At 56.8% G+C, this 26649-nt stretch overlaps 1 protein-coding gene across 1 annotated transcript in view; it reads right to left on the reverse strand.

The window, feature by feature from the left end:
• MGAT5B (alpha-1,6-mannosylglycoprotein 6-beta-N-acetylglucosaminyltransferase B) overlaps positions 1-25316 on the reverse strand; it is a 65808-nt gene extending 40492 nt beyond the window's left edge. The window contains 5 exon segments of the mRNA XM_032456748.1: positions 342-415; positions 950-1065; positions 12323-12470; positions 20720-20832; positions 24631-25316. Coding sequence (XP_032312639.1) covers positions 342-415; positions 950-1065; positions 12323-12470; positions 20720-20832; positions 24631-24698 — 519 coding nt within the window. The 5' untranslated portion in view covers positions 24699-25316.
• Between the last annotated feature and the right edge of the window lie 1333 nt (positions 25317-26649).

Genomic DNA, 26649 nt, shown 5'->3' on the forward strand with positions numbered 1-26649 from the left:
CCGTGCCACTGCCCTGCCCTCTTAGGGAGTTCAGAACCAGCGCGGGGCTGGCTCTGATGCCTGTGGACTGGCTCCCCAGATGGACTGACTGCGCAGCCAGAGGTGGGGCCCTGGAGGTGGGATGGGAGGGGCTCTCTCAGTGCAGGTAGTCCAGGAGGGATGGGAGACAGAATGAGGGCAGATGGCCCAAGCAGAGAAGTGGTTTCCCTGAGGCTGGCCTCCGCCAGCCAGTGCCAGGGGCAGGGTCTGGAGGCCCTTCAGAGTGGATTTCCCTGCCAGGAGCAGAATCCCTGAGCTAGTCTGGGGCATGGGCCCCACCCCACCCTCAGCCCGGGCCTCACCTCCACCTTCCCAGAGCAGTCCGGGAACTTGGGGTCACTGGGCGCCTCACACTGGTCCCGCCGGCCTTCAGACACTGCTGGGAGAGAAGGCCAACTTGCTGTGGCCCTGGGCCCAGGGAGGAGCCAGGCAGAGAAAGCGTGAGGAGTGGGCTGGTTTGGGGTAGGGGGGAGTAATGCAGGAACACACGCTGCCTTCGGCTTGAGTTTCCCCACTCGAAAGGCCCCCCACCAGATTGCCCCCTCTGCCACCACCCCCACTCCTTAGGGAGTTCAGAACCAGTGAGGAGCTGGCCTGAATGGCTCTGGACCAACTGCCTGGATGAGCAGCCCTCAGACACTCACGCAAATGTACTCTGGACTTTTTGGAGGGGGCAGAGGTAGGGCCTCCCAGCCTGATGCTCCCCACATCCCCCACAATGGAGGGTGACCCCCAGGGACGTCTGTCCTCAAGCCTGGTAAGGGTGGGGTGAGCCCTGAGGCACCCCGCTGAGAGCTTGAAGGGCCCTGAGGAGCCAGGGTAGCTGCCCACTGTTGGGAGAAATCAGGACCTGGATGTCCCACCCCGGACACTGGCCTCCCGGGGGTAGAGGGGTGCCCCCGGCCCCCACCCTTGCTGTGCAGCAGGAGGCTGTGCCGCAGAATCTGGTCCACCTTCACGGCGATGTCCGAGACGTTCTGGGCGATGGCCTGGATCCGCTCCATGAGGCCGGCCCCAGCAGGGGACCTACGTGGGAGAAGCCAGGGGTGAGCCCGCCTTGGCGGCCTTCCCAGGAGGGCCTCAGCCTGCAAGCAAAGGCAGCGGGACGCCAGGGCCCCCAGCACCCAAATGCCACCCTGTGCCAAGTGGAAACGCAGCGACGGGGAAAGCCGGGCCAGGACATGGAGCTGCTGCTGCCCCAGCCTGGGCCGGAGGGGCACGCTAACCATCCCTGCGCACACGTGATACACAGCTGGGAAAGCCCACATCTGCACGTGCCCGGCGTGTCTGCACGTGTGTGAAGGGCAGTGCCCAAGGCTGACACAGGCAGAGGAACTCCATTCAAGAGCCAGCCAGGGATCTGTCCAGGGACCCCCCGGGTGATGGAGGCCCTTTTCCTGGGCACAGCCAGCTACCCTGAATCTGTTTCTCTATCTTCTCCCAGTGGGGCTGTAGCTTGCCAAAATAAATTCCACCCAAAGCAGCCTGGGGACTTGCCAACTATTAAACCTCTAGTAAATTATTGTTGAGTTTCCTGAGAATGAATTCTTCCCAGGATCTTAAACGAGTTTACTGCCACAGACATCATAGCCTCCAGCCCACCATCAATGCTCACATCGCCCTTATCGGGGAAGAATGTACTCCCTGGGGTGGACAGCCACTCCCCCTGCGGGGAAGGTTACCAGGCACCCCCCGCAGCACTTATCTCACTGCGAAAACTGGCGCTGAGGGAGACCCCGCTCTGCTGGCACCTGGGTCTCAGCAAGGAAGGGTCCGGGGGCCTTTCTCCAGGAAGCTGCCTGCTTTTTCCGAACACAATTGTTCCGTTTCTTTGATTCTCACCACCTCCGTGGCTTTGCAGGCCCCGTTTAAGCTCCATTTATCCCCTGACAAGGACAGGGTCTTTACTGCCGCACATCATGAGAATTAGATGAAGAAGGGTTTTTCCAACCTGGGCTTCTCCGGGGTCTGTAAACCCCACCTCCCACCAGAGAAAGCACAGTGGTGTCCTTCCTCGGCCACCTCCCCCTCGGGCCTCCCTGCCCCCCACCTCCACTTTCCATAAGGAAAGGCAGGGCGTGGCCCCGTCCACTGAGAAAGGAGACAGGTGCCGGAGACATGGAGGTGGAGGTGGGGACAAAACAGAGGTGATGGAAGGGGGAGACGAGCTCGCCACACATGCACACGCATGTGCACACGCACGTGCACACACAGTCCAGTCAACGCTCTCCCAACTCCAACAGAAAGTAGCACTGCCTTTCATTCAGTTCCTGTGGCTGCTCTAACAAATTACCACAACCCCAGGGGCTTAAAACAACACAGATTTATTCTCTCACACTTCTGGATGCCAGGAGTCTGAAATCAAGCAGTCAACAGGGTTGGTTCCTCCTGGAGTCTCTTAGGGAGAATCTGACCCAGCCTCTGGTGGGGACCAGTGACCCTTGGTGGTTCTGGGCTGGTAGATACATCACCCCAGTCTCAGCCTCTGTCTTCCCTTGGCCTTCTTCTGTGTGTGTCCAAATTTCTTCTTCTTATAGGGACACCAATCACTGGATTAGGACCCACCCTGATCCAGTATGACCTCATCTTAATTTGATTATATCTGCCAAGACCCTATTTCCAAAATAAGATCACGTTCACAGGTTGGGGGTTAGGAGACCAACATATCCCTTTTGAGGACACAATTCAGCCCTCAACAGCTTTCTGTAAAATTACAAATAAGAACAAGCAAAGATGTAAGACGATGCTTCTTTTGCTCAAAAAGTCCTCAGGCAGGAAAAAGTGGCAATATTTCTCCTTGGCCTTAGATCATCCAGGGAGGCTGTCTGGAAGAGAACAGTCAGCTCGTCTCCGATTTACAGTAACACACCAGGAGATGAGCCAAAGTTCTGCCTCTTGTGAACTGTGTGACCGTGGGCAAGTCACTTAGCTTCTCTGTGCCTCCAGTCCTCATCTTTTAAAATGGAAGATGGGGGAGGGTACAGATCAGCGGTAGAGCGCATGCTTAGCATGCACAAGGTCCTGGGTTCAATCCCCAGTACCTCCATTAAAAAAAATGAATAAATAAATAAACCTAATTAACCTACACACAAAGGAGTCCTGAGTCCTTAAGGACAGGGATACAATTTTGTATGTGGAACCTGGCACTTCCCAGCATGGGCCACATACCCAGGGCTCCATCACTGTGTTGGGTTGAATAGTGTCCCCCGCAAAATGCACATCTACCTGGAAACTCAGACTGTGACCTTATTTGGAAATAGGGTCACTGCAGATGTAACTGGTTAAGAGGAGGTCAGACGGAATAGGCTGGTCCTGAGTTCAGTTACTGGGGTCCTTATAAGTAGGCTGGGTGAAGACACCTAGGAGAGAATGGCCCTGTGGCGACAGAGGCAGAGTGATGCAAGTGATGCTTGATCCCCAAGCCAGGGACACATCAAGTCACCAGAAGCCAGAAGAGGAGAGGACGCAGCCTCCCCCAGAGACTTCAGCAGTAACGAGGCCCTATTGGTACCTAGACTGTGTACCAGACCTGAGAGGAAACAAATTTCTGTTGTTTTAAGACACCTGGTCTGTGGGCATTTTTAGGGCAGTCCTAGGAAACCAATACAATCAGCATTTGCAGGCTGAGGGAAACAGTTTTTAATTCGTTACAAAAAGAGAGTCCAGGGCAGGGCAGGGGTAGAGCTAGGTCAGCGGCAGAGCATGTGCCTAGCATGCACAAGGTCCTGGGTTCAATCCCTAGTACCTCCATTAGAAAAAAAGAGAGAGCGCGCAAGCCCAGCTTCTGCTGCCCGTATTAGAACATCTTTCTAACCCCTGCTTCTTATTCTACTGCTACTCTCATGGGAAATGAAGAATCATAGGGTTGGGGGTAGGGGCAGGGGTGGCAGGGTGGGATGGGGTGGGAAGGGAAACACCCTTGACTTCTCAAGCCCTGAATCCATGACTCTCTACCTGATTTACTGGAAAGAGAAAAGGCCTCTGAGTCAGAGGTCCTAGGGTCAAATCCTAGCTCCACCGGAGAGCTGTGTGACCTTGGGCAAGTTACCTAACCTCCCTGAGCTGCCAGGTCAGCTCATATAAAATCTGAATAATCTCAATTACCTCACAGTGATTAATTGCAAGGATTAAACATGAGACTGACTGTAAAGTGCTCAGCATACAGTAGGCGCTCCATAAATGTTCGAGATGCTTTCACTCCCTACCTACAGTGGTCACCCCATCCCCAAGAGGAAGTCTCCTAAGTCCAACTACAAGAGCAAAGCACTTCTCTTTCTGGGGGATTCAGCAATTCTCATAAGATAAGCTTCTTTTTTTTTTTTTTTTTTTTTGCATAAAGCACACCGCCAGCACGGGCTCCAAAACAGCGCAGATGGCATCTGTCTGATGTAACAAGTTCAACTTGTTCAGAGCAGAAGTGCTCGGCATCACTATTATTACACTGGACTTAGCATTTGTGCAGCACATTCTATTTTCAAATAATATATGATGAGGTGTCTCTCCCCAGGAAGCTTTTATAAAAAATGACAATAAAAGTAGACGTCGTGAGGCTTCAAGCCACAGCACATCTACGACCTGGGAAATGCTCCTGTGGAAAAGAGAGAGAGTCGGGGCTGGACTGGGGAGACAGCGTGCAGCTGCCTGCAGCGGACGGTGCTGTCACCGTCGGGTTGGGGCGGCGGCAGGGCCGGCCTCTCCATCAGGCCTGGGAGGTGCAGTGCCAGGGCCCACGGTGCTTTTAGGGGGTCCGTGAAAATGTGTCAATTTCTTTAAACATCAGGAAAAAATGGTAGGTCACAGAAAATGTTTTAATATGCGATGTTAATACAGTAGCTTTTATGCCAACACAGTCATAAAATATAATGTTGCTATTGGTTAAACTGTGTTTGACCAGGAGATCAGCTTTGCTGCGTCCCCCTCCAGGCCCTGGACTAAGAGCCTGGGCTCCTGGCGGAGGCAAGTTTGGCCCTGGCCTTGCACTCACTCCTGCAGCAGAAGGTTATTCCCAAGCCACGGGCACCCCAGCAACAGGGGTGAGGTTCTCCGGCCCCAGCTTATAATCTTTAGGTACCAGGCCAGGGCAGAAAAGCTGGGGACATTCTGCATTATCACATCAGCCCGAAGGGGCCCGCCATCCTCCCAGCTGGGCAAAGATCCCACCCCATCCCCCCACAAATGTGGCAGTCACATGCTTGCCAGGCTGTCAGCACCACCAGGCAGGTTGGCCCAGCCCCCTCCAGCTCTAAGACCTGGGCCAGTCCTTTTTCCTTGTGAGCCCAGTTCCCTCAGATGTGTCCATCACAGACCTGAATCGGATTTTCTTCATTGCGCGGCTGGCCAAGGTCAAAGTTCACAATCTGTACCCAACAGGGGTGGTCGTTATTATTACCATCATTAATTATTATCACTGCCACTTCAGTCAGCTCTGAAACTGGCCCAGAGGAGAGCAAATGACGGACAGGGCAGGGGCTCTGTGCCGCCCCGCCCCTTCCTGCTGCATTTGCAAAATAACTGAATGCAACGCACTGGAGGTGTGAGACCTGGGCCCCTGTGCATTTTCTGAACACAGACTAAGCGCTAGGCATCCCAGCAAAACGACCCATTTTAACTCAGAAAGTAAAAGAAGGCCAAGCCAGGCCCCTGGTCACCCACCCACCCCCCTCCCAAAGCCCAGGGGTGTTTCAAGTGTCCACGGTTCTCTAAGCTCTTGAACAGCTATCTGAGCCTCCCTCTCTCACACCCACAGACTGAGCACCAGTCCCTCTGGCTCGTGCACAGTGGCTTCCTGGAGCTGGCCCACCTCCAAGGAGGACCCTGGTGCAGCCAGCCTCCAAGCACTGGCTCAGGGCCTCCCGAAGGAGCAATCAAACGGCCACCCCCTGGCCACAGGATGCCCGGCTCCCTCCCCCACCCAAGGCCAGGAGCCATGGGCCAGAGTCAAGCGGGGAACTCTGGCTCCAGCAGGGAGCCAGGAGCCACTTCCTCCCCAGGACACAGGCTCCAGGTATCACCTCCCTTCAGGCCAGGTCTCCAAAAGTCACCCCCTGGAGGCTCAGCCCCCTCCTCCCAGCCCAGTGAGGCCCTCACTGATTCCAGCCCTCACTCCCCCGGCCCCTTGAACGAGCTCTCCAGGAAGCCTCGGGAGGGAGGTTTAATTTCGAGTTCCTCCCATGATGTATGAGGGTTGCATTCAATTAACGGGGTATTGATTTCTGCGCAGCTGGCCCGCGTGCTGGCTGGGAGTTGTTCTTTTATTGTGAAACTGATCGCTTGCCTTTTAAAACAGAGACTCCCGCTCACAGGTGCCAGCAGACACGTGCACCAAGACACACTACAGCCAGAAACACGAGCACCACAGACCAGAGGTGTGTTCTCTCTGGGTCCGTCGGTCTGTCTGTCTACCTCTCACACACACCGCACGGGACACAGGAAGCCTCCACCCTGGCGTCCAGCCTTCCCTGCATTTTTACTGCTCTCCCCCTCTGCTTCCGCCCGCTCCTCACTCCTGTCCAGGGACCTTGATGCTTGGGTGCTCCAAAGAGAGGACCAAGGATCTGCCTGCCCTTCCCCAGGAAACATAAACACACACACATGCACACACACACGTGATATCAGAGGGCTATCATTCCATCACTGACAGGAACAGAGCTGGAGTAAGCGTGTGGCTTCATCACTGGGGAAGGGGCTGGTGTCCCGTGGGTGGGGCAAAGCCAGACTGAAGGGGACAGAGCCCCTGACCCCAGCCCAGGGCCCAGCCTTCTCCTGGAGGGTTTTTTAAAAAAAAAAATCTCATGTTTATTTTGTATAAGACACATCAAGATCCCGCTGTGTACGCCTAGTATCGCCTCTTTTATTTTGTCTATATGTGAATACGCTGCCATTCATTAAATACTTTTTAAAATATAATTTTTAGTGGTTACACTTTATTCCATCATGTGTATCCATACTGTATTGACCCTTTTCCTACTGTCTTTTTTGTTTGTTTGGGTTTTTTTTAATTGAAGTATAGTCAGTTTACAACGTCGTGTTAAGCTAAATGTTCTTTTGCATCCCGTTCTGCTTTGTTTGGTTATAAACATTGCCATCCTAACTTCCTTTCCGTTTGTGTGTTCTGGACACATTTCCTTTTATTTTTAATTTCTGAGTCGTTTTTAGGCCTGTCTTACAAATGGCATATAATTGGACGCTGAGAATCTTTGTCTTTGGTAGAGATGTTTTTTCTTTGTTTGTTTGGCTGTGTTGTGGGTTTTTTTTTTTTTAAGGGACATTAAACTGTTCACATTTATGTCACACTTAATAGGCGTCTGTCCTGGAGTGACCTTCTCAGCCAGCGGCAACCTCTCCCCACCAGTCTGGCCTCTCTCCTGCCCTGGAGCCAGACAAGCTCCCAGATCTGTCCTGTTAAAAGGGGGCAAATCCAGAAGCTGGGCCCAGCACAGAGCCGGAGAGACATGAGGCATGTCTTAAATTGAGCCCCAAGTCATCTTAACAGGTAGAACACCCCTTTCCCTGCTCCCTACGCTCACACGGACCCCCAGGAAGCTACTCTCCTGGGCCACCTGGCCCTGCCAGCGCAGAGGCGGTGGGGAAAGTCTATTCCTGAGTTTTTAAATAAAGCTTTAAAAAAAAATTGGGAAAAAAACCTCATTGCCCACACACAAGAATTTTAATGCATCTCCTTTCTGCCATCTCTTCTGCTCCATTGCATTTTTATTGATTTTCTACACCTGCCTTTTATTTATCTATATATTGAATTCACACTTGGAATCCAACTGTTCATAGTTATGTAACCTGCTTTTTCACATTTTCACTTACCACAAAAAATCTCAGCACATCCCCGACACGAACCCCACCCAGCAGAGTGGCCATATTTGTCTAATCATTTAAATTGTTGCTCAAAGTGTTTGATACTATGAAAAAGGCTGCAATGACCAAGACGATCATAAAGGTTAAGATTTCTATCCCCGAAGACAGACTCCCGGAAAGAAACAGCCAGGTCCAAGGCTGTAACCGTGTCTGTGATTCTCCACCACCCAGCAGCTGGCCACCCCCAGGGCAGCACAGGAATAACTCCAGACTCCCAAATGGTCCAACCACCCAGAGTGCAGCATGGGAACTGAGGCCCCCGTCGTCCAGGGTGAGGCTGGCGGGAAGCACATGGCTTCCACCTCGTCAGCTGAGCACGGCGGCTCATTTCCAGCAACTCAGGTTCACACTGAATGGAGTGCCCAAGGAGCCCCAAACTACCCTTCTTTCCTTCCTCTCTCTCCTTTCCTTTCTTCCTTCAACAACTACTTCTTCAGCTCAAGATCATGCAAACTGCTGCTCTTGGGGCTGAGGATACAGAAGCGAAACAGGAATGCATGCCCACCACTCCCTCCATGACCTCCAGCCTGGTGGGGGGCAGGCCACCCCTCCTCCCCCGTCACCCTCCATCAGTGCAAGTCTAGGTCTTGCAGGTGTTTTAGCTCATTCCCTTGGTCTGGACCCACCACCTCTGTCTCCCTTGCCAAAATGTCCCTTCCTTCCAGCGTCATCTGAAACTCCCCCTCCTCCGAAGGGCTTCTAGGCCCTCCCCCAACCTGGCTGCCCCCCCCCCCCACTTCTCTGCTCACAGAGCCAGGAAGGGACACAGCTGCCCTTCTAAGTGCCAGGCACAGGGCCAGGTGGCTCTCCCCTCCATCAGTGTTAACTGACAGATGAGGAAACTGAGGCTCAGAGACGTCACATGACGTGCCCTGGGTCACCCAGCAGTCAGCAGCCGGGATTCAGACCGAGGTCTGTGCCCCACACCCCCAGGGGCTGATTCACTGGGAGCCGCTGTGCAGCAGGCCGGGCGGGCTGGCGGTGCTGTGACTTCCACTGCAGGCCTGTTTGTTATGATTCCCTGGCTGTGCGCAGGAACCGGGTGCTGGCTCCCTCTCCCTAAGAGGGTCGGACACTCTTCGAGGACAGAGCTCTGACTTCAGTCGCCTGTGTCTTCTCCACCCATTCCCAGCCCTCCAGTCTAGACTCTGCACACAGTAGGCGCTCAACACACACGACTGACTTGAATGCAGACACCCTCAAATTCCAGCCCTCTTTGCTGCTGCAGGGAAGCCATATGAAAAATTCAGAGATAATGTCTATTTGGTTTCGGGATACAGAATGTGATGCCATTTGCAACCAATCTGCAAATAATCCTAATGATGTTTTCCTAGGCTAAAAAAGGCAAATTTGCCTTCCCTGAGGACAGTCTAGCCACGAGTAGGAGGCACAGCCCAGAAGCTTCCAGAAGGGCAGGAGGAGGGCAGTGGAGTTTGTTCTTTTTAAGCCACTGATCATTTCAAAGTGAGAAATCCAAGTGCAGGTAACTAAGGGTTTGCTGGAAACACAGCAGTGTGTGGGTCTTGCCTGCCAGCTCCAGGGTGGACAACCCGGGGTGGGGTGAGGGTGGGGCAGGGGGCTGCAATGTTTGTGCACATGGGAAGGGGGAGCAAGCAGCTTCGGCCTGCCCTGGACACACCCACCATTACGCTCCCTGAAACCAGGAGCAACAGTATCCCTGAAATTGATGGCTCTGCCTGTGGGGCTTGACGGGCTCTGCTGGTCATGATGGATTGTTGCTATTTCCTGGGATGGAGCTGGGAGGTGCTGCATGCTCCCCCCTCCTCTGGAGGAGATGAAGGGCAGAAAAGGGGAGGGAGGGAAGGCCAAGACTGGAAGAAACCAGAGAGACACCGAAAGTGCTGGTAGCAGCACTCTCAGCCCAAGAAGGCAGGCCCAGAGCACCGGTGCGCCTGACCCGCAACTCAGCTGCCTCCAGCTGGATGCTCAGCAGAGAGCCAGCTGGGGCCTCTGCCCTCCCCCTGGGGAACAGACCCGTGGACAGAGGCTGGGTCTACAGCCCAGGCAGGTGGGAGCACAGCTGGGGGCAGCCGGGAAAGTGTAAAGGATGAGGGGGTGAGGGGCTGAATCAGAGGGGACCCAGCAGCATTGGAGAGGATGGACCTTTGCACATGGAGATGGTCTCATGCCTCAGGGGGGTCCAGGGGAACCCAGCACCTTTGCCTCCATCCTCTTGTCCCGCCGCTGGCTTCTCTGCTTCCCCTCTTGCCACCCACTAATCCAGCAACTTTGCACAGTTCTAAGAATAATGTCCCATGCTCCTTACCATAGCTGACCAAGCCCTGTGCCACATGCCCCGCTGACCTCTCTGGTTCCCTACCATGCTCCACCTGGTTGGCCTTCATATTGGTTCCTTTCTCCCACACAACAAGCTTGTTCCCACCCCAGGGCCTTTGCACATACTACTCTCGCTACCTCAAATTCTCCACTCCCAGCTCCTCATGTGGCTGGCTCCTTCCCATCATTCAGAATTGAGCTCAAATATCACCAGCCCCGAAGTGCCCTGCCAGACCCCCCTGTCTGAATAGCCCCTTTCCCAGTCACCCACACACTAACCCTTCGGAGCATGGCTCAGTATCATTTACTTCTTTTCCTCAGTTACTGTCTGCCTGCCCCGCAGGAAGGAGGACAAGGCTTATCACCGTGTGCTCAGCGCCTGGGGCAGTGCCAACATGTATTTCATAAGCAGACAGATCTAATCTCCTGTCAGATGCTCAGTCCCTGGAGGGTGAGAGAGCATCTAACCGGGGACCCAGCACACGGCCGAGCTGCCCACCCAGGGGCCCTGACTTCCCCCAGGTGAAGAGCTCCCAGCAGGAGCGAGACTCAGCGCTGAGCACTACACATCTGCATGGGCTTTACTCCCAGGCTCCAGGACTGGGAAAAACCAAAAAATCAGAGCGAAGGTCTAACAAAGGATTTTCCCCCCTGAGTTGTGAGTTCATTGATATGAAAAGTCTTGCAAAGGGATAAAAACTAACCCCCACCAAGCCACATGTTGAATGAACGTCCATCCAGAGCGCAGTGGTTAGAAAGGTGATCTCTGGAACCAGGCCCAGGTTCTTAGCAGCTGTGCAGCTTTGAGCAAGTTCCTGAACATCTCTGTGCCTCAGCTTCCTCCTCTATGGGACAGGGATTAAAGCCCCTCGTAAGGCGGCTGTGGGATTGACGAGGTTATGGCCGTAACACAATAAGGTGAGCTTCCAGGAAATGACACCCGCTAGGACAGGGATGCCAACGTGGGCTGACCAGACTGGCCATCTAGAACATTCAACCAGCAAGGCCTGTCTGAGGTGGGACCGACGGCCAGCAGCCCAGCCCAGGCAGCCTAAGGGGCAAAGGAGCCCCCACCAGACCGAGGGGGTGGGCTGTGCTTCAGAACCCACCCAGGTGGGGCCCCTCAAACACATGTTACTTCCTCAGGCCAGCCAGCGCCCCTCAATGAGCAGGACTCCCTGCCGTCACTTTCTTTTGATTTTACCCAACAGCAAACTTCAGAAATGCCTGGAGCTTTGGCTTTTGCATCACACACACTGGCCAAGGTATAGCTTTTCCCAAATTGTCTAAAAGTGTGGATTTCAAATGCATTTTTTAGCAGGAGAACATTTTAGCAAATCGCACTGGCTGAGGTATAGCTTTTCCCAAATTATGTAGAAGTGTGGGTTTCCAACGTATGTGTCAGCAGTTAGAACACACTGAGCAACTCCACCTCATAAAGAACCCAGTACCTAAAAGGTGAAGTGCAGCCTGTCTCCTTGGGGTGGGTGGGATCCAAGTCTCCCCACTCCACGCCTGGGGGCCGGGACTCCCCACTGAGGTGGCCCTAATGTCACACCCCCTCGTTCTCTGGGGTTCCTCAAGTCGGGGGACTTGAGGAGGCACAGGAGACAGCAGCACAAACTCTTGGGGGAACTTTGCACATTCTGAGCTCAGTAGGGGGATATTTAAAATGAATAAATCAGGAAATCCTTCTTGCAAAGATGGCCTAGGACCACGAATGGAGGACGCACAATCACTGTGGCCATCACATCCACGTGCACATCCACACATGCCCATGGACACAGAGCTCAAAATCGTCACGGTGAGGAGAAAAAGCTGGTGCAGTGGGGAGGGCATAGCTTCATGTAGAGCAGGTGCTCAGCGTGCACGAGGTCCTGGGTTCAATCCCCAGTTCCTCCATTTAAAAAAAAAATAAAGGCAGGTGCAGCACGGACACAATAGGAAACCACTTAGCGAAGAGTTGTAAAAACCCCACACTGTGCATTTAGTGTGTGTGTGTGTGTGTGTGTGTGTGTGTGTAAAATGCATTTTGAGGCTGCATCCTGGGCCCAGCACACAGCGGGGTACCACCCCTCCCCGACTCCGGATGCCCCTCTCCCTCCCGGGTCCCCCTTACCTGTCCACAGCAAAGTGCCCGTTGCCGGCAGCCCGGTGCAGCTCGCTGCTGTTCTCCAGTCTGGCCAGCGTGTCCATGCGTTTTGCCATCAGCTCCAACAGGTCGCTCATCTTGCGGAGGACGCCGCGGGACTCCGGCCCACCCATCACTGCAGGCAGAGCGTGGGCAGTCAGGCGCGGCCCAGGCAGCCCGGAGGCCACCTGAAACCGCTTGGTCTCTGGCCTTAGACCTTCCCACTCCCATCTTCCTAGGAAGAGAAGGGGCCAGGAGAGTGAGCCCGCCCCACCCCACGCCCCTGCAGGACAGGAATCCAGAGAGCCTGGGCCAGCCCTGCCCACCGCCCCCCAACTGTGTGACCTTGGGATAATCTTTAACCTCTCTGGACCTCGGTTTTTGTTGCCTCCAAAATCGAGCTTTAGACATAATCTCAGGTCTGTGGAAGACAGGGAAAGCCCAGCAATGGGACAGGAACCCCAAGCCCCTTAGAGCAAGTTCCAGACAAATTGTGGCTCAGGGTTTCTAAAAGTGTGGTCGACCATCCACCTGCACCTGAGTCTCCTGGTCAGACTCCAGGGCCCTGGTCTAGATCTGCCGATTCAAGGCTCTAGGGGGTGGGGCCCAGGACCCTGCACCCTGCTTGCTCCCCAAGTGGCTCAGATGCACGAGAGAGACTGTGAGTCTGTATTCAAGGGGTGCAGAGCCCCGGCCACCCCCTTCCCCACCCACTCCCCTACACCCCACCCCAGGAAACCATTATGAATTCGTCCTGACTCTCAAGCCGGTCTTTGGGTTCCCAAAGATCAACTCCAGGGCTGAGCGGCTGGGGGACCTTGTGAAGAATAAAATTAAATGAAAACGAGGTGCTTCAAACAAGATCCCATTAGCCAGCCTGCGACGTTCCACAATTTCCTTTCTAATCGTTCCCGATCATTAGCACCGTACGTGTCAGTGTGAGAGAGCAGCCCTTGTCTTCCTTTTCCATTAAATCTTGTGAAGGTTTAAAACAGCCCCTCCAAACCATCCACAGGTACTCAGTTCCAGGCACTGCAATCCCCAAGCAGGCTGCCTGCAAACCCCAGGGGCCGGACTCTGAGTCACTCTTAGCAAATGAGCTGTCCAGGGAGACCCGGATGCTTCCAGGGGACCCCCCAGGCTGCCAGGGTGGGGGGTGGTGCCTGGGGTGGGGCTCCCTAGAAGCAGATCCTGAGACAAGGGCAGAGGGCAAATCATTATTTGGGAAGTGAAGGGAAGTGGGAGGTGACCAGGGAAGGGGAGATAGCCCAGAGAGGGTGCTTTGTCAACCTGGGAAAACCAGCAGGTGTAGAACCAGCCCCAGATTTTCCTGAGGGGGCTGGGCACGTCCACACCACCTCCGGCCAGTCACTACTTGAGAGCTGCTCCCAGGGGTGGCACCTGCCGTGGGCGGCAGAGTGGCTGGAGTGGACACCTGCGCTCTCTCCTGCCTCTGCAGCCAACCCCCAGCGTGGCCAAGGGAGTCACTGTGACACTCTCAGCCTCCCTATCCCCAGCTCAAGGCAATAACCCCATGCCCCCATCTGCAGCCCAGGCTCAAGGTGGCAGGGGGTTGGGGGTGGGTGGCGAGGCAGGAGAGAGCAGGGCAGGCCACAGGGAACCAGAGGCAGAGATGGGGAGGAGGGAGGGGAGGGCATGAGGGGGCTGGTCTCTGCTCCCTGCTTGGGACTGAGTGGGGGAGGGGGAGGCTAGAGAGGCTGCTGCTCGTGACCTTTCTGCTTTGCTTGTCCCCCAGATCCCCTGGCTCCAGGCCCATTCCAGTGGTTGTCGCCACTTTCTCACATGAAGTCAACTCCTGGCTGGGCTCCCCTGCCAGCTGAGCCCGCCTGAGGTCAGAAGGGAGGCCACGGGGACCTGGGGGGCTCACTCACAGCTGGGCATCAAATCCAGAGCAGCGAGGAGCTACAGGCTCCTCAAAGAGCCTGGGTCCCTGGCTCCGAAGAAAAGGGTGGACATGAATGGGGAGGAAGAGGGGCCAAGGGTAGGAGAGCAGACAGAGGGTGGGTCGGGCGCTGGACAAAATGGGCATCAGAAGGAAGGAAGGACACACTGTCCACCTGCTGTCACCTGAGTAGCTAAAATAGCTAACGGTCTTTCCACTTTCCCCTCTCTGATAACAGGGTGGATTTTTCAGATGGGATCAGGAAATTTCACCACAGTGTTAAATGAAGCAAACTGAGGTCTTTCCCGCCACTCGGCCCCTCCTCACTCACTCACAGCCTCGATCAGTTAGCCAATCATCAAGATATAAATAGCTCCTTCTCTCTTTCAACCCCACAGAGCTGGGAGCAACGGTTGACTCTTCCAAATCACACTCATCTGGAGACCCCTACCCAAGCCCATCATCCAAACGTGACACCTGACTTTCAACCAGTGCTCAGAGCACCGAGTAAGACAAGAGGGGAGTTCCCATGGGAGCACATCAGACGATCTGACCTGGTCGTCGCTTTGCACAGCCCGAGGGGAACTGTCTGTGTTGTGGGCCGCCTGATGGATGACTTGGAGTTGTGCAGTGCACAGCCTGCCCAGCCTCACTGGGCTTCCCTGATGGCTCAGAGCTCAGTCTGGGGAGGCCCCTTCCCCAAAAGAGCAGGATGAAAAAAGGAGAGTGAGACCATGGCCAGAAACACTCTCAAGCCAGGGCCTGTTAAGCGAGGTTCCCCGGCTGTGCGCTCAGGCCTGACTGGACCCAGCACAGCTCGGACTTGCAGACACAGCACTCCAGGGCTGCTGAGCTACGTCACGGCTTCTGGGGTGGCACTGTGTTCCCCGCAATGCTGCAGGCCTGGCTCCTGCCCTGTCACCCTGCTGCCCTCTCTCCAGGCCCATCCCAAGCTTCCTTTTCCCCTCTGAGCTCACTGCCCGCAGACGTCACTGACAAAGCTGCCCCCCTCCCCCGTGCTCCTTGTCCCCTTTCAAAAGCTGCAGAGTAGCAGATGAAGCCAAAAACTGTGAGATCTGGCCCAGAGCTGCAGCGACCCCAAGAGCCGGGCAGAAGTGGGTGGAGCCCGGGGGCAACCCCGTGGCCTGGGGCAGGTGGGAGTGGGAGTCAGGAAGTCTCCGCTCCAGCCCCGACCTGCCCTGACCGGGTGGGGGGTTGTCACTTTCCTTCCCTGGGCCTCAGTGTCCCCTACTGTAAAATGCGAGGGTCTGACTTACTGAGCCCCAAGGGTCTCCAGGCTGGGTCTCCCCCTAATTGCCTCCAGAGACTAGGGTAATGGGGAAGGAAAGAAGTGGTCCCCTGAAAGTGTAAAAGTGGGCAGAATCTCCTCAGAGAGAGAGCTCAGTTTTGTTTTGCTAAACCCCTGGGTGGGCCTGAGCAGAGTCTGATGCCCAGAGCAATGAGACAAAGAGAAAGCTAAATGACTCTGCATATTCAAGTAGGAAGACGAGCTTCCCGCTCAGCCTGGAGACAAGGAGAGAGAATGAGGCTCTGGGACACAGAGGCAGGGCAGCCAGAGGGGCTGAGCAGGACAGGGGGAGCTCTCAGCAGGGATGACCAGCGGGGAAGGGCAGGGGGTCTCCGGAAGGCAGGGGGGCAAGAGGGAACTCTCATCTGCCCGCTGTGCTGAGCGGTGGTCCGAGCCCCCCACCTTACCCCGCCTCTGTGTGGGGGCTTAGGGGGACAGGGTGTCCTTCCCACCAGGTCAACATGCGGGACACAGAGGAGGTAGGAGAGGATAACTCAACAGAAGCAGGAGATCAGAGCAGGAGGGGACCAGGGAAACACAAGCCCCTGAGAGTCCTCGGAGACATCGGGGGTTCCGGATCCCCCTTCGGGGTTGCGGGGCGTTACGCCAGGATGAATAATCCCAGAAGACCGGAGGGCTTATGGCAGGGCTGAGGAGACAGCGCCCCCCTCAGGTGGGTCTGCAAGGCCACCTCCATCAGGCCAGACCGAGACCACAGGCAGAGCCCATCCCGGCACCTGGGGCTCAGGGCCACTCGCATCATCCGCAGACAGTGCAGGACTCTGGAAGCTCCTGAGACCTCCGAAGACACCCCCCGACCCCCACAACCATCACCTCCCGAGGAGCTCCAGGGCCCTCAGCACATTTTCTGCCCTGGACAAGGCAGGAGGTGGGTCCCCAGGAAGGAGGCAGGCCATGCACAGCCAGTCCGGCCGGCCGGCCAGCCCTCCCCGCGCGACACGCCGGCCGGGACTGCCAGCAGAGCAACCTCCTGACGTGTCTTGCCCCGAGTCGCCTCACCGTTCTCCGTGACAGCTAAATTGAAATGTTTTTAATGTGAGGCCCCAGCAATACTCACACATGTTGCCTCCCTATTTCCATATAAATAAGGAAAGACTGGATGCTGAGGGACACAAACGGTCCCCCACAGTCCCCACGTTTACCGACGGCGGGTGCTCATCCACCGAGGCCCCATCTCCGCCTTGTTCCCCCTCTTGTCCCCTCTCTTGTCCGCATTCCCACCCTCTCCCACTGGTTCCTGGAAATTGAAGGAGCCACCATCTTGCCAGAGCGAAGAGACCTCCCCGGGCCTGGAGATGGGGGGTGTGACTCGGGGTTTGCGCAGCTGGAGAAACGCACACTCTCATCTCTCTGCACACAGCCACCGCGGAAACCAGCTGCGGCCACGGGAGCTCTGGGCAGCGCGGGAGCCGAGGGCAGCCCTGGCCCACCCACCCAGCGCCAGCCTCTGAAAGAGGAGCCCCAGAGCCCCTCAGCACTGAGGTCCAGGGCCAGAGAGCCACAGAGCAAGGAAATCTGTCTCTGATGCTCCCCAGGTTCAAATCCTGGCTGGGGGCCGGGAGGCCTGGCAGGGCCAGTCCACAGGGGAACCTCAGGGCAGACACATGCAGCCCTTCTCCCTAGAAACAGCCTCCGATCTCTACTTCAAGACAGGACAGAGAGCCAGGAACAGCCTCACAGGCTGTGGGAAACGTGCAGCAACGTTGGGAAGGAGGCCTCAGACTCAACTTCACACCCCCTGCCATGAGGAAGGAAGCAAGTCAGTCTTAGGACAGGAGGAGAGAAGCGGAGGCAGGAGGCAGGGAGGACCGACCGGGCTGGGAAGGAGTTGGGGGGGAGGGTACTGGTGAGGGCGCACGCGCAAAAAAACCCTCCCTCAAGGCCCAGGCCAGGCCCAACTGCAGCAAGAGGGAATTAGGTTAGGCCTCCCCCGAGTTATAATTCTCCGTGCAGCCTCCTTCTCCCCTGAATCTTAAGATGAGTGTGCAGAATATAGAATGAGATGTCTGTCACATTTCTATCCCCAAACTGGAGAACTTCATCACGAAATAGGAACTGGCCCAGAGGGGACAGCAGAGCCTCCCCAGGGAGGCCACGGTCCATACAAGGCTGTGGGAGGTCCTCCTCCTTTTGGAGAAAACCCTTCTCCCTGACCCTCCCCAGCCACATCCCCCCACAGGCTTGACAGGTAAGGAGAGGAGAGATTATTTTCCCATTTGGGCTCAAATGGTTTTATGAACCAATGAAGGATTTTTCTTTCTAAAATTTTATTCTACCTTTTTTTTTTCCTCTAACCCTCAGTGGGTTTCCTTCTCCTGGTTCTGCCCTGGGACTGCACTAACCCCCACCCGCCCTGCCAGAATAAATGTTATCTAACGACCCACCCCACACTGTCACCTCCAGTCCCTCCCCAGACCCCTTCACAACTGCCCCCCACCTCCCGACCCCCATCTTCCCCTGAGTAGAAACGCTGGCACCTGGGAGGTTTTCTGCAGGGCTGCCCCCCGCGTGGGGTGGGGGTGTCATTTGAGGGGGCATCTCTTGCAGGATCAGGATTTTTAAACACACAGTGTAGACTTGGGGCTCTTCCAAATCCCTACTTTGGGTCTCTCCACGCAAATCAGTTTAATCCAAGGCCATGAAAGAAATCGGGAGACAGGACAATGAGACCTGGGATGTGAACTGAATCAGGGTCAGTTCCCAGGGGTTCTCAGAGGTCTCCTCCCAGCCTTTACTTCCATATTCTGGGCACGAAGCTTCCAGCCCAGGGATCTGGGAGATGTGAAAAGACTTAAACTTGGATACACTTGGTCTGAGAACTAATGTCACAACACAGAGGAGACCCGGCAACTCCACCCCCAGGTGCACCCAACAGAGATGCCAACGTGTGTCCACCAAAGACGCATGCTGGAATGTCACTGCAGCACAATTTACCGAAGCCCCCAAACTGGAAAGAGCTAAATGTCCACCCCTGGTAGAATGGATAAATACATTGTGATACATTCACACAACGGATGCTGCACAGCAGTGAAAACAAACGTCTACAACCACACACCACGAGATGGATGAATCTCACAAATGTAATATCAAGAGATAAAGGGACACGCAAAAGAATACTGCTGTACGATTCCACTGTCATAAAGTTCAAAAACCAGGTGACATTTCTCTGTGCAGTTAGAAGTCAGGGTCCTGGCGTCCTCGGGGAAGTGGTGAGTGGAAGGAGGTCTGAGGGGAATGATCTTCCGGGGAACGATCACGATTCTGTTTCTTGATTGGTTGCTGAGTGCATGGATGTGTTCAGCTTTTGGATACCAGACTGCGATGGAAACTTTAAGCACATGTATGCGCACACATGTCTCTAGTTTAACTGTATGACCTTGGGCAAGTCCTCTCCCCTCTGTGGCTCTGCCCACCCTTTAGACACAAGATCTAGGTTGGAGTTGGATCCCTTCTCCCTCTGCCAGGCAAAACTGCTCAGTGCAAAGCCTGGCAGGACTCCCACAAGCCCCTGGTACTCTGGGCACTGGTCTACCTTCTGCCAGGATAAGGCGTCAACCCCTCTCGGGGAGATGAGCAGAAGAACCAAAGCCCAGCCCCTGACCTCCACCTCCTGGAGCCCTGACCATTCTGGGAGTCCAGCTTGCTCAAGCCCACTGCAGCAGTCCACCCAGCCAGACATGCCCCCTTCCCAGGGGTGGTACCCAGGTAGCTTGAGCATCACGCCCTTTATCCCATCCCTCCCCAAGTTACCCCTCAAGTGCACCTTCACAACTGCCCCAGCCCTTCCTCCAACCTCAATCCTCAGGAGTCTCCCACGGAGAGATCCCGGAATGTCCCTCCCAGCAGTGCCCCCATCTCAGACCCACACCTCCAGCCAATATGTATCAAGCTGGCATTTTCTGCCAGATGCTGTCCGAGACCCTTCATAGGTTGCATCTTACACCTCCTCATGACAATCCTGGGGGCGGGGGGGACTATCATCCCCATTTACCGGAGGAGAAAATGGAGGCTCAGGGAGACAGGCATCTCTGTGAGTCAGAGATGGATAAACTCATTTACATTCAGGCTTGGATGACTAATATATGTGAAATTCCTGCCGGGAGCTTTTGCAAGTTTAAAGACGTGGTCACACAAACCAGAGGGATGACTCTAATGAGGAGACATCAGACGGCACAGTCAGTGCCCCTCAGAGCACCCGCCCTGGACCACAACCCATTCCACTGGCGGGTTTATCCTTTGCTGGGAAGAGGGGAGCCAGACAGAGGAGGCCTGGGGGTTTGAGAAGGTGGACCTCAAACAGAGACCTCCCCAGAGGGGCAGGGGGAAGCCCACAGAGCAGCCCCCTGAACAGCTGCAGAAACCCCATTTGCCTCAGTTTCCCCACTGTGTTCCTCCTTCCCACTGTTACCAGGAAAGGCCCTGGGACACTCTGAGCAGGACTCTCTGTGCTGTTCTCTGTTCTTCCCGGAGTAGGATGAAGGTGGGGGGCAGGACCCACGTGCAGGAGGTGGCGTCCCCAGTCATCACCCCATCACACCCCACACCACGTGAGCTCATTCAGTCCAACCCCTGGCAACAGCCATTGCTCTCCTCTCAAGGTGAATTAAGCGACTTGGACAACAGCACACAGCTGGCAGATGACGAGCCAGTGTACTAACCAGGTCTTCTGCTCCCCAAAGTCTCCGTTCTAGCGCCCTGCAAGTATCATGTGGGCAAGGATGAAGGACCAGAGAGCCTGGAGATAAGGCACGTGAGCCCACGGCCAGGCCTGCCCTCTCCCCTGTGCTGTGGCCACAGCCTGGCCCAAAGGCGCAGAAGATGTGTGCCTCAAAGAAACAGATGTCATGCTCAGAGACCCCAAACCTCCCCACTGGAGAAGCAACACCGGCAGTGCTTTCTGATGCCTGGGAGGCCCTAGTTCAAAGGACTCTCCTGGCCTGAGACTCTAGGCCAAAGGAAGCATGATGATGACCACAGCCAGGACAAGAGCAAAGCAGTGTGTGTGTGTGAGGCACCCTCCAACCGCACATCCGCTGACAAGGCAGCCCGATGCCCCAGGAAGCTCCCTGCAGGGCTCGGCTCCAAGACCCCCCTCTCCTCGATCTCCAAACCCCCGCACCCCTTCGTGACCCGCCTTTCCCCACCGAGTTACCTTCTGTGCGGATGGTGAAGGGCGAGTCCCCAGGGCGCCGGGCTGAGAGCTGGCCTCCCAGAGACGTCATCAGGAAGCAGAGGGAGAAGAGGCCAATGCCCAGGACGAAGAGCCTGCAGAAGGCGACAGGGCGGGCCGGGGCGGTCAGCGCGCGCCCCTCCTGTGAGGGGCAGGTCAGCACGCGCACCCCTTCCTGTGAGGACTCCCTACGGAGGGACAAGTGAGGAAGGGTAGATGGATGGAGAAATTCAAGATCAGAGGGCTGAGCTCCTGGACCAGGAGGTCTCCATCACCATGGGATAAAGAGAGCAAGGGACCATGAGCCAGATGCAAAACCATGCAGGACAATGACACACACTTAGGTATAAGGCTGGGCAAGTTCTGAGACCTCCAGCAGAGGTCCTCAAAGTGTGGTCCCCAGGCTGGCAGCATAGCATCACCTTGGAAATACTAGAAATGCTCATTCTTGGGCTCCCGCCCCAGGCTTATGGAATCACACACTTTGGGGTGGGGTAAGCAAGGTGTTTTAACAAGGTCTCCAGGTAACCCTGACACACGCTCAAGTTTGAGAACCATTGGTACAGAAGGAGACAGCAGGACCTGAGGCCAGCCAGAGGGCAAGTAATTGGCCCAGACAAAACCCACCAGGATCCCATCAGTCCCCTCAGCCAGTATCTGTGTACACAGGCCCTGCCACAGCAACTAGTCATGAGCTTGCCTGAACGCTTCCTTGTCATGTTGGGGAGAGGGGGGAGTGCAGACCAGATGGTAAGATTTAGAAGGACAGGGCCATGTGGCTGCCTTCTGTGCCCAGACTCTTCCTAACCCACATCCTCATCAGGCAGGCACACGGTAGGTGGCACCATGGACTGGTCAGTGAGCTGACACCCATGTACCAGGTGTCACACAGGTGTGTGGGGTCCCAGTGCTCAGGGGACTTGGCCCAAACATGGCTGTTTACTCTTTCAACACATAGTTTCTGATTACTTATCAAGTGCCAGGAACTAGGCTATCCCCAGGGGGACAGCAGGGGACCCACCTCAAGTCTGGCCCCAGGCTCCTGATGTTTCCATACTAGATTCTGGACCCCAGACAGAAGAACTGAGCTCACCAGCACAGCCAGAGGTGGCGACTGTTCTGGGACCTTGAATCTATCAGGGGGTTTGGTAGATTCAAGCTGGCAGAGCTGAAAGGGGAGTGCCCCTCTGGTCAGGGTAAGGAACCCCATGTCTTGTGGAGCCAGGCTCACCACAGGGAGCCCCACAAGCCCTGCCAGAGCCCTCCAGCCCTCCCACCTCCACCCTATCCTCAAACCCCACCCTTGTTTGTATCTCTATGCAAGACTTGCTTTATGCATTTTAATCTTCATTATTTGGAACTGGCAGAACAGTATTTAATTAAAATTTGGTCCATTAAAGAAAACACATAATTGCAGAAGAAAATAAAAGCACAACAAAATTCCCAACCCATATTTAAAGGAAGTTGTTAGAGATTAAATCAGAGACGTGGGGAAAGACCCCAAAAGCAGAGATGGCAATGGAAGCTTCCCCCAGGAGCGGACAGGGAGGACAGGAAAGATGGCACAAGGAACACTGCTCCTTCACTTCCCAGGGACCTCTTACTAAATTCCACCAAGCCTGGGGGTGGGGCTCTGGCCATGGGATCCCCAAGATGAAGTCAAGCTGGCCTCAGGCTAGCAGCCAGAGGGACCGTGAGGGGGGAGGGTGTCCATACACCCAGGAAGACCCTGGGGGAAATTAGCAGTTTGTCTTCCCAGCCTGCAGATAAGGATGGATGCCTTCAAGTTTCTTGGCCCTCACTCCCCACTTCCCTTCCCCAGCTATAGGGCTGTATTTAAAGCTGGGGACCTGGGCTGCCAGGGTCCAAAGACCTGCTATGAGGAAAACAGAGCCCAAATCCTGAAGCTCCCTCAGACACCTCATTTGCATGTCTCTTTGCTAGACCCCAATCCTGGGGCCATTTAGAGTAGATTCAACTTAAAACTGTTTTGTCCACCCATGTATCCTTTCAAGCAACATTCCAGGAGCAACTATGGAATGAAGGCCCTGCCAGAGGCTCTGGGAAAACCTGAGAAATGGCTCCCAGCCTGCCTTTGAGGACTAACAGTAGGGGTGATATGGTCGGAAGCTATATTCTCCCCCGTCTGAAGGGGACTTGAAGACTTCACTAGTGGCTGTGGGTCTCCAGGCAGCCTCGGGGTACCCTGAAGGGAAGTTATGTAACGGGGGGGAGGAACCTCTGAATTCTGCTTTCAGATAAGAGCCTGAAAGAAACACAGGCCAGGACCCCAGACAGAAGCAGTGTTAGGGAGCAGGCGCTGTCCGAGGTGCTGGCATCCAGCCACCACGTCCAATTGCACCAGGAAACATCCAGTCAAGCTAGGGTTGGTGGCTGGGCTTCCCACGGCCTGGAGGGAGGGGCCGACATTGGGTGGGAGAGACAGGGCTGAGGGCTCCCTCAACGGTCTGGGTCAGCCAGGGATTTGAGGATTTCACTGGAGGAACAAGGCTCTTTCCTGAGACACAGCATCCCACCCTGCTTCTCATGGGACTCTCACATCAGGGGTTCCTGGCACCCCCAATCACCTGCCCAAGGCTCTACCCTGGGGACCCCCAGCTCTATGATCCTCCTGCATCCTCTGGACAGTGGTGGTCCAGCATAACCCCCGCCGCCCTAAAGGTTTCTCTTCAACTGTGCACAACAGGCCTGCAGATCCAGGGGCTGGATGCAAGAGGGAGACCAGAGCCTTTAGAGCCATGGTCTCATGTCAGGAGCCGGGAGGAAGCTCAACGCTGGGCATGGGAGGGGTCCAGGTCTCCGCCTTAGGTTTGGAAGGGAGGGGCTCAAACCCAACCCCTTCCACCTCCTAAACTTTGGGCACCTCCTTCTATCCAGTTCCTGCCCTCCTGGGCTCCCTCCAGCTCCCGGACTCCACCTGTGGCCGAGTTCTGAGTGTGGCCCCTGGCCCGGGGACCCCGCTGTTCCCTTGGGACCCTACAATGCCCAGACCATGGGGGAGGTTGCGCTCTGATCCCGATAGCCACCCCATCGTTTAGCGCCCCCTCCCTAACCCCGGATACAGGCTCCGCTCCTACGATGGGGAAGAGTGGGAGCTGCCCCGGAACCACCAGATTCTGGGGGGCCCTGGGGTGGGACCAGCAGAACCCAGCCAGCCCCGCGCGGCCACAGCCCTGCCTGGCCTTGACCGCCGTAATTGGGGTTGGAGGGCCGGTCTTCCCTTACATCCTTCCTCCACACTCTCATCACCCTTCCACTCCACAGCGTCGTCCCTGCCCCTGCCTCCCCAAGGCCCGCCATCAAGGGACGAATTCCCAGCAAAGGGGGTCCTTGCCCCAATCTTGAGAACCCTCCCGTTGGAGACAGGCACGCACCCCGCCGCGAGAAGAGGAGTGCGCCCAGAAGCGGGGGCAAAGGGGGTGGTACAGGCAAAGGGGGTGGGCGGGCCAACTCAGGGCTCGACGGGCCCGCCGGGTAGGGTGTCCTCCGGCACAGCGCGCTAACTTTGCCGCCGGGGTGGGGCCGCTCGCGAGGTGGAGGACCCGGAGGAACAAGGAAGGGGCGCCCTGCCTGGGGCGCCTTCTGGGCCTGGGACCACAACATGGGTGATTTCTGCCCCTAATCCCACCTTCGCACCCCGAGTCCTCTCCAACCTAGACCAACTCAATACACGTCCAGAATTACACACCCTCCCCACGCGAACCGGTTCCATCCCTTTTCCAGCCCCGCTGGCCACCAGCAAGGGTTGAAGCAAGAACTGTCCCCTCTGCTACGGGGGCAGGCACCCTCGCAGGGACTGACCTCGCCCACCCCTACCCCGCGCCCTCCGCGGAGAAAAAGACGTCCCCGCGCCAACCGGGAGAGAACTTTACCGAAAGGGTCTCAGGGTGACCAGGCATCTTCTGACCATTATCTTCCCATCGGGGTTGACTGTGATCATTGTTCAAACTTGTCTGGGCGAGGAGCCGCGGGCGAGGTCGGACGCGCCGTCCCGGGCCCTGCTCCCGCCGCGTCCCGGCCGCGAACCTGCTGCGGCCCGAAGCTCGGTCCCAGGGAGGCGAGGGGCGTGGGGGCTCGGCGGCTTCGCTGCCCCGGCCGCGGCCCGCGGGATCGGCGCGGCCTCGGCGGGCAGGGGAAGGGGAGCCGCGCGGCTGCCGGAGGGCGGCGAGGGCGCCCGGCCCGGCCGTCTCTGCGTCTCCGCCCTCCCCGCCTCACATTTTGGGGGCCGGGAGGCGGCGCGCCCCCCGACCGCCGGCCGCGCGTCTGCCTGCTCGGGCTCGCTCGCTGGGCGGGACGGCGCCGCGGCGCGCAGACGGGCTCCCCGCCGCGGGCGCCCTCATCCCCGGGCCCGCGCCCTCGGTGCCGGCTAGAGGCGGCCCTGGGCCCGCGCCCCGGTGCCCCGCGCCTCCAGGCCGCGCGGCTCCGCGGCACCGCGCCGCGCCGCGCCCATGGCTCCCGGCGAGAGCGCCCGGCTCCCGCGCTGCCTCCCGCTCGCTCGGCTGCCCGCGCTCGGGTGTCCGGCGTCCGGCCTCGCGCCGCGTTACGCCGGGAGGCGCCGCATTGTTTCCTCGGAGGAGGCGGCTGAGCGTCGGCTGGGGCGGCCCAAGAGCGGCCGTCGCGCTTCCTCGGAGCGCTGGCGCCACCTCGTGGCCGCAGCCCAGCAGCGCGCTCCCCCGGTTCCGGGCGGGGCGCCGGGGGACCGGCGGGCGAGCCGGCGCGGGTCCCTGAACCTCTCTCCAACCGCGCAACTTCCCCGGGCCCAGGATCCCGGGCGCCACCAGCTCCGAGTGCCGAGGGGTGCTTCGGCTCCTGCAGAGCACCGAGGAGGTCGGCGCTGGGAGGAGATCCCCCTTCCCGCTGGTGCCGGAGCCCTCGCTCTGGCCGTTACCGCTGCCTCTACCGCCGCAGCGGGCTTCTGCACGGGCCCCTTCACACCCACAATGACTCCGCTTCACAGCCCTCACCCATCCTCTGGCCCTCTCTGGACAGAAACTGCAGCAGCTCCCCTTGGTTTGCTGAGTTCACAGTCAGCCCGAGACACTGAGGCCGGTCCACCGCGCCCAGAAGCACGGGCGCGCTCCGTGGGCCTGGGTTCTAGTCTCAGACCCTCCATTAACCAGTGGGTGACACGTGCAAGCCAGGGGGTCTCCCGGGCCTCGGCTTCTCCACCATGTAATGAGAGTGACCCAAGGTTGGCTAAGGCTCCTTCCAGCTCTAAAGCATGCACACACCCACACCCCTTTCACCCCCACCCCGCCCTCCCTCCACTTCCTAACTCTGTAGAGGTGTTTGCCTTTGTAGAGAGGGATTAGCGGCACCTGTGAGCATCCCCGGCCGGCACACCTCCCAGAGCAGGGCCTGGATCTGAGGGCTTCGATCAGGCAGGAAGAGCACTTGCTGGACCAGCCTGGTCAGGCACAGACAAGGAAACCCCAAGCTGTGAAGAGTCCAGGGCCATGTGTAAAGCCACATGGATGACCCTGGAGGTCCTTCCACCCCTGGCAGTGTTTAGGAGAGGAGAAAGCCTTTAGCCTGGTCCATCCAACTAGGACCCCCACCGCCGCATCCCCAGCCCCTTTGCTGCCTGCCTAGCCCACCTCCCGGCCGCCTTCTCAGCCACTTCTCAGCCAGCAGTGATGCACGTTCTGCTTTTCCTGCTCCTTCTTGATCAAAATTCACCTGTCCCGTGTCCCATTACCTCGTTGCCTTGCTCTCCGCTGATGTGAAAACCGATGATGAATGGGTGTTGGCGGACTAATGTGTTACTCCAGCTAGCTAACAAATTTGCATTGAACAAGGACATGCTGACCGGGCCTTCGTGCAGAAGGGTGACAAACGGTGGTGGGAAATTCGGGCACCACGGCAGGCTGGCCAAGGAGAGATCTGAGGGC

Source organism: Camelus ferus, chromosome 16, assembly GCF_009834535.1.
Source record: "Camelus ferus isolate YT-003-E chromosome 16, BCGSAC_Cfer_1.0, whole genome shotgun sequence".
Taxonomy (NCBI): domain Eukaryota; kingdom Metazoa; phylum Chordata; class Mammalia; order Artiodactyla; family Camelidae; genus Camelus; species Camelus ferus.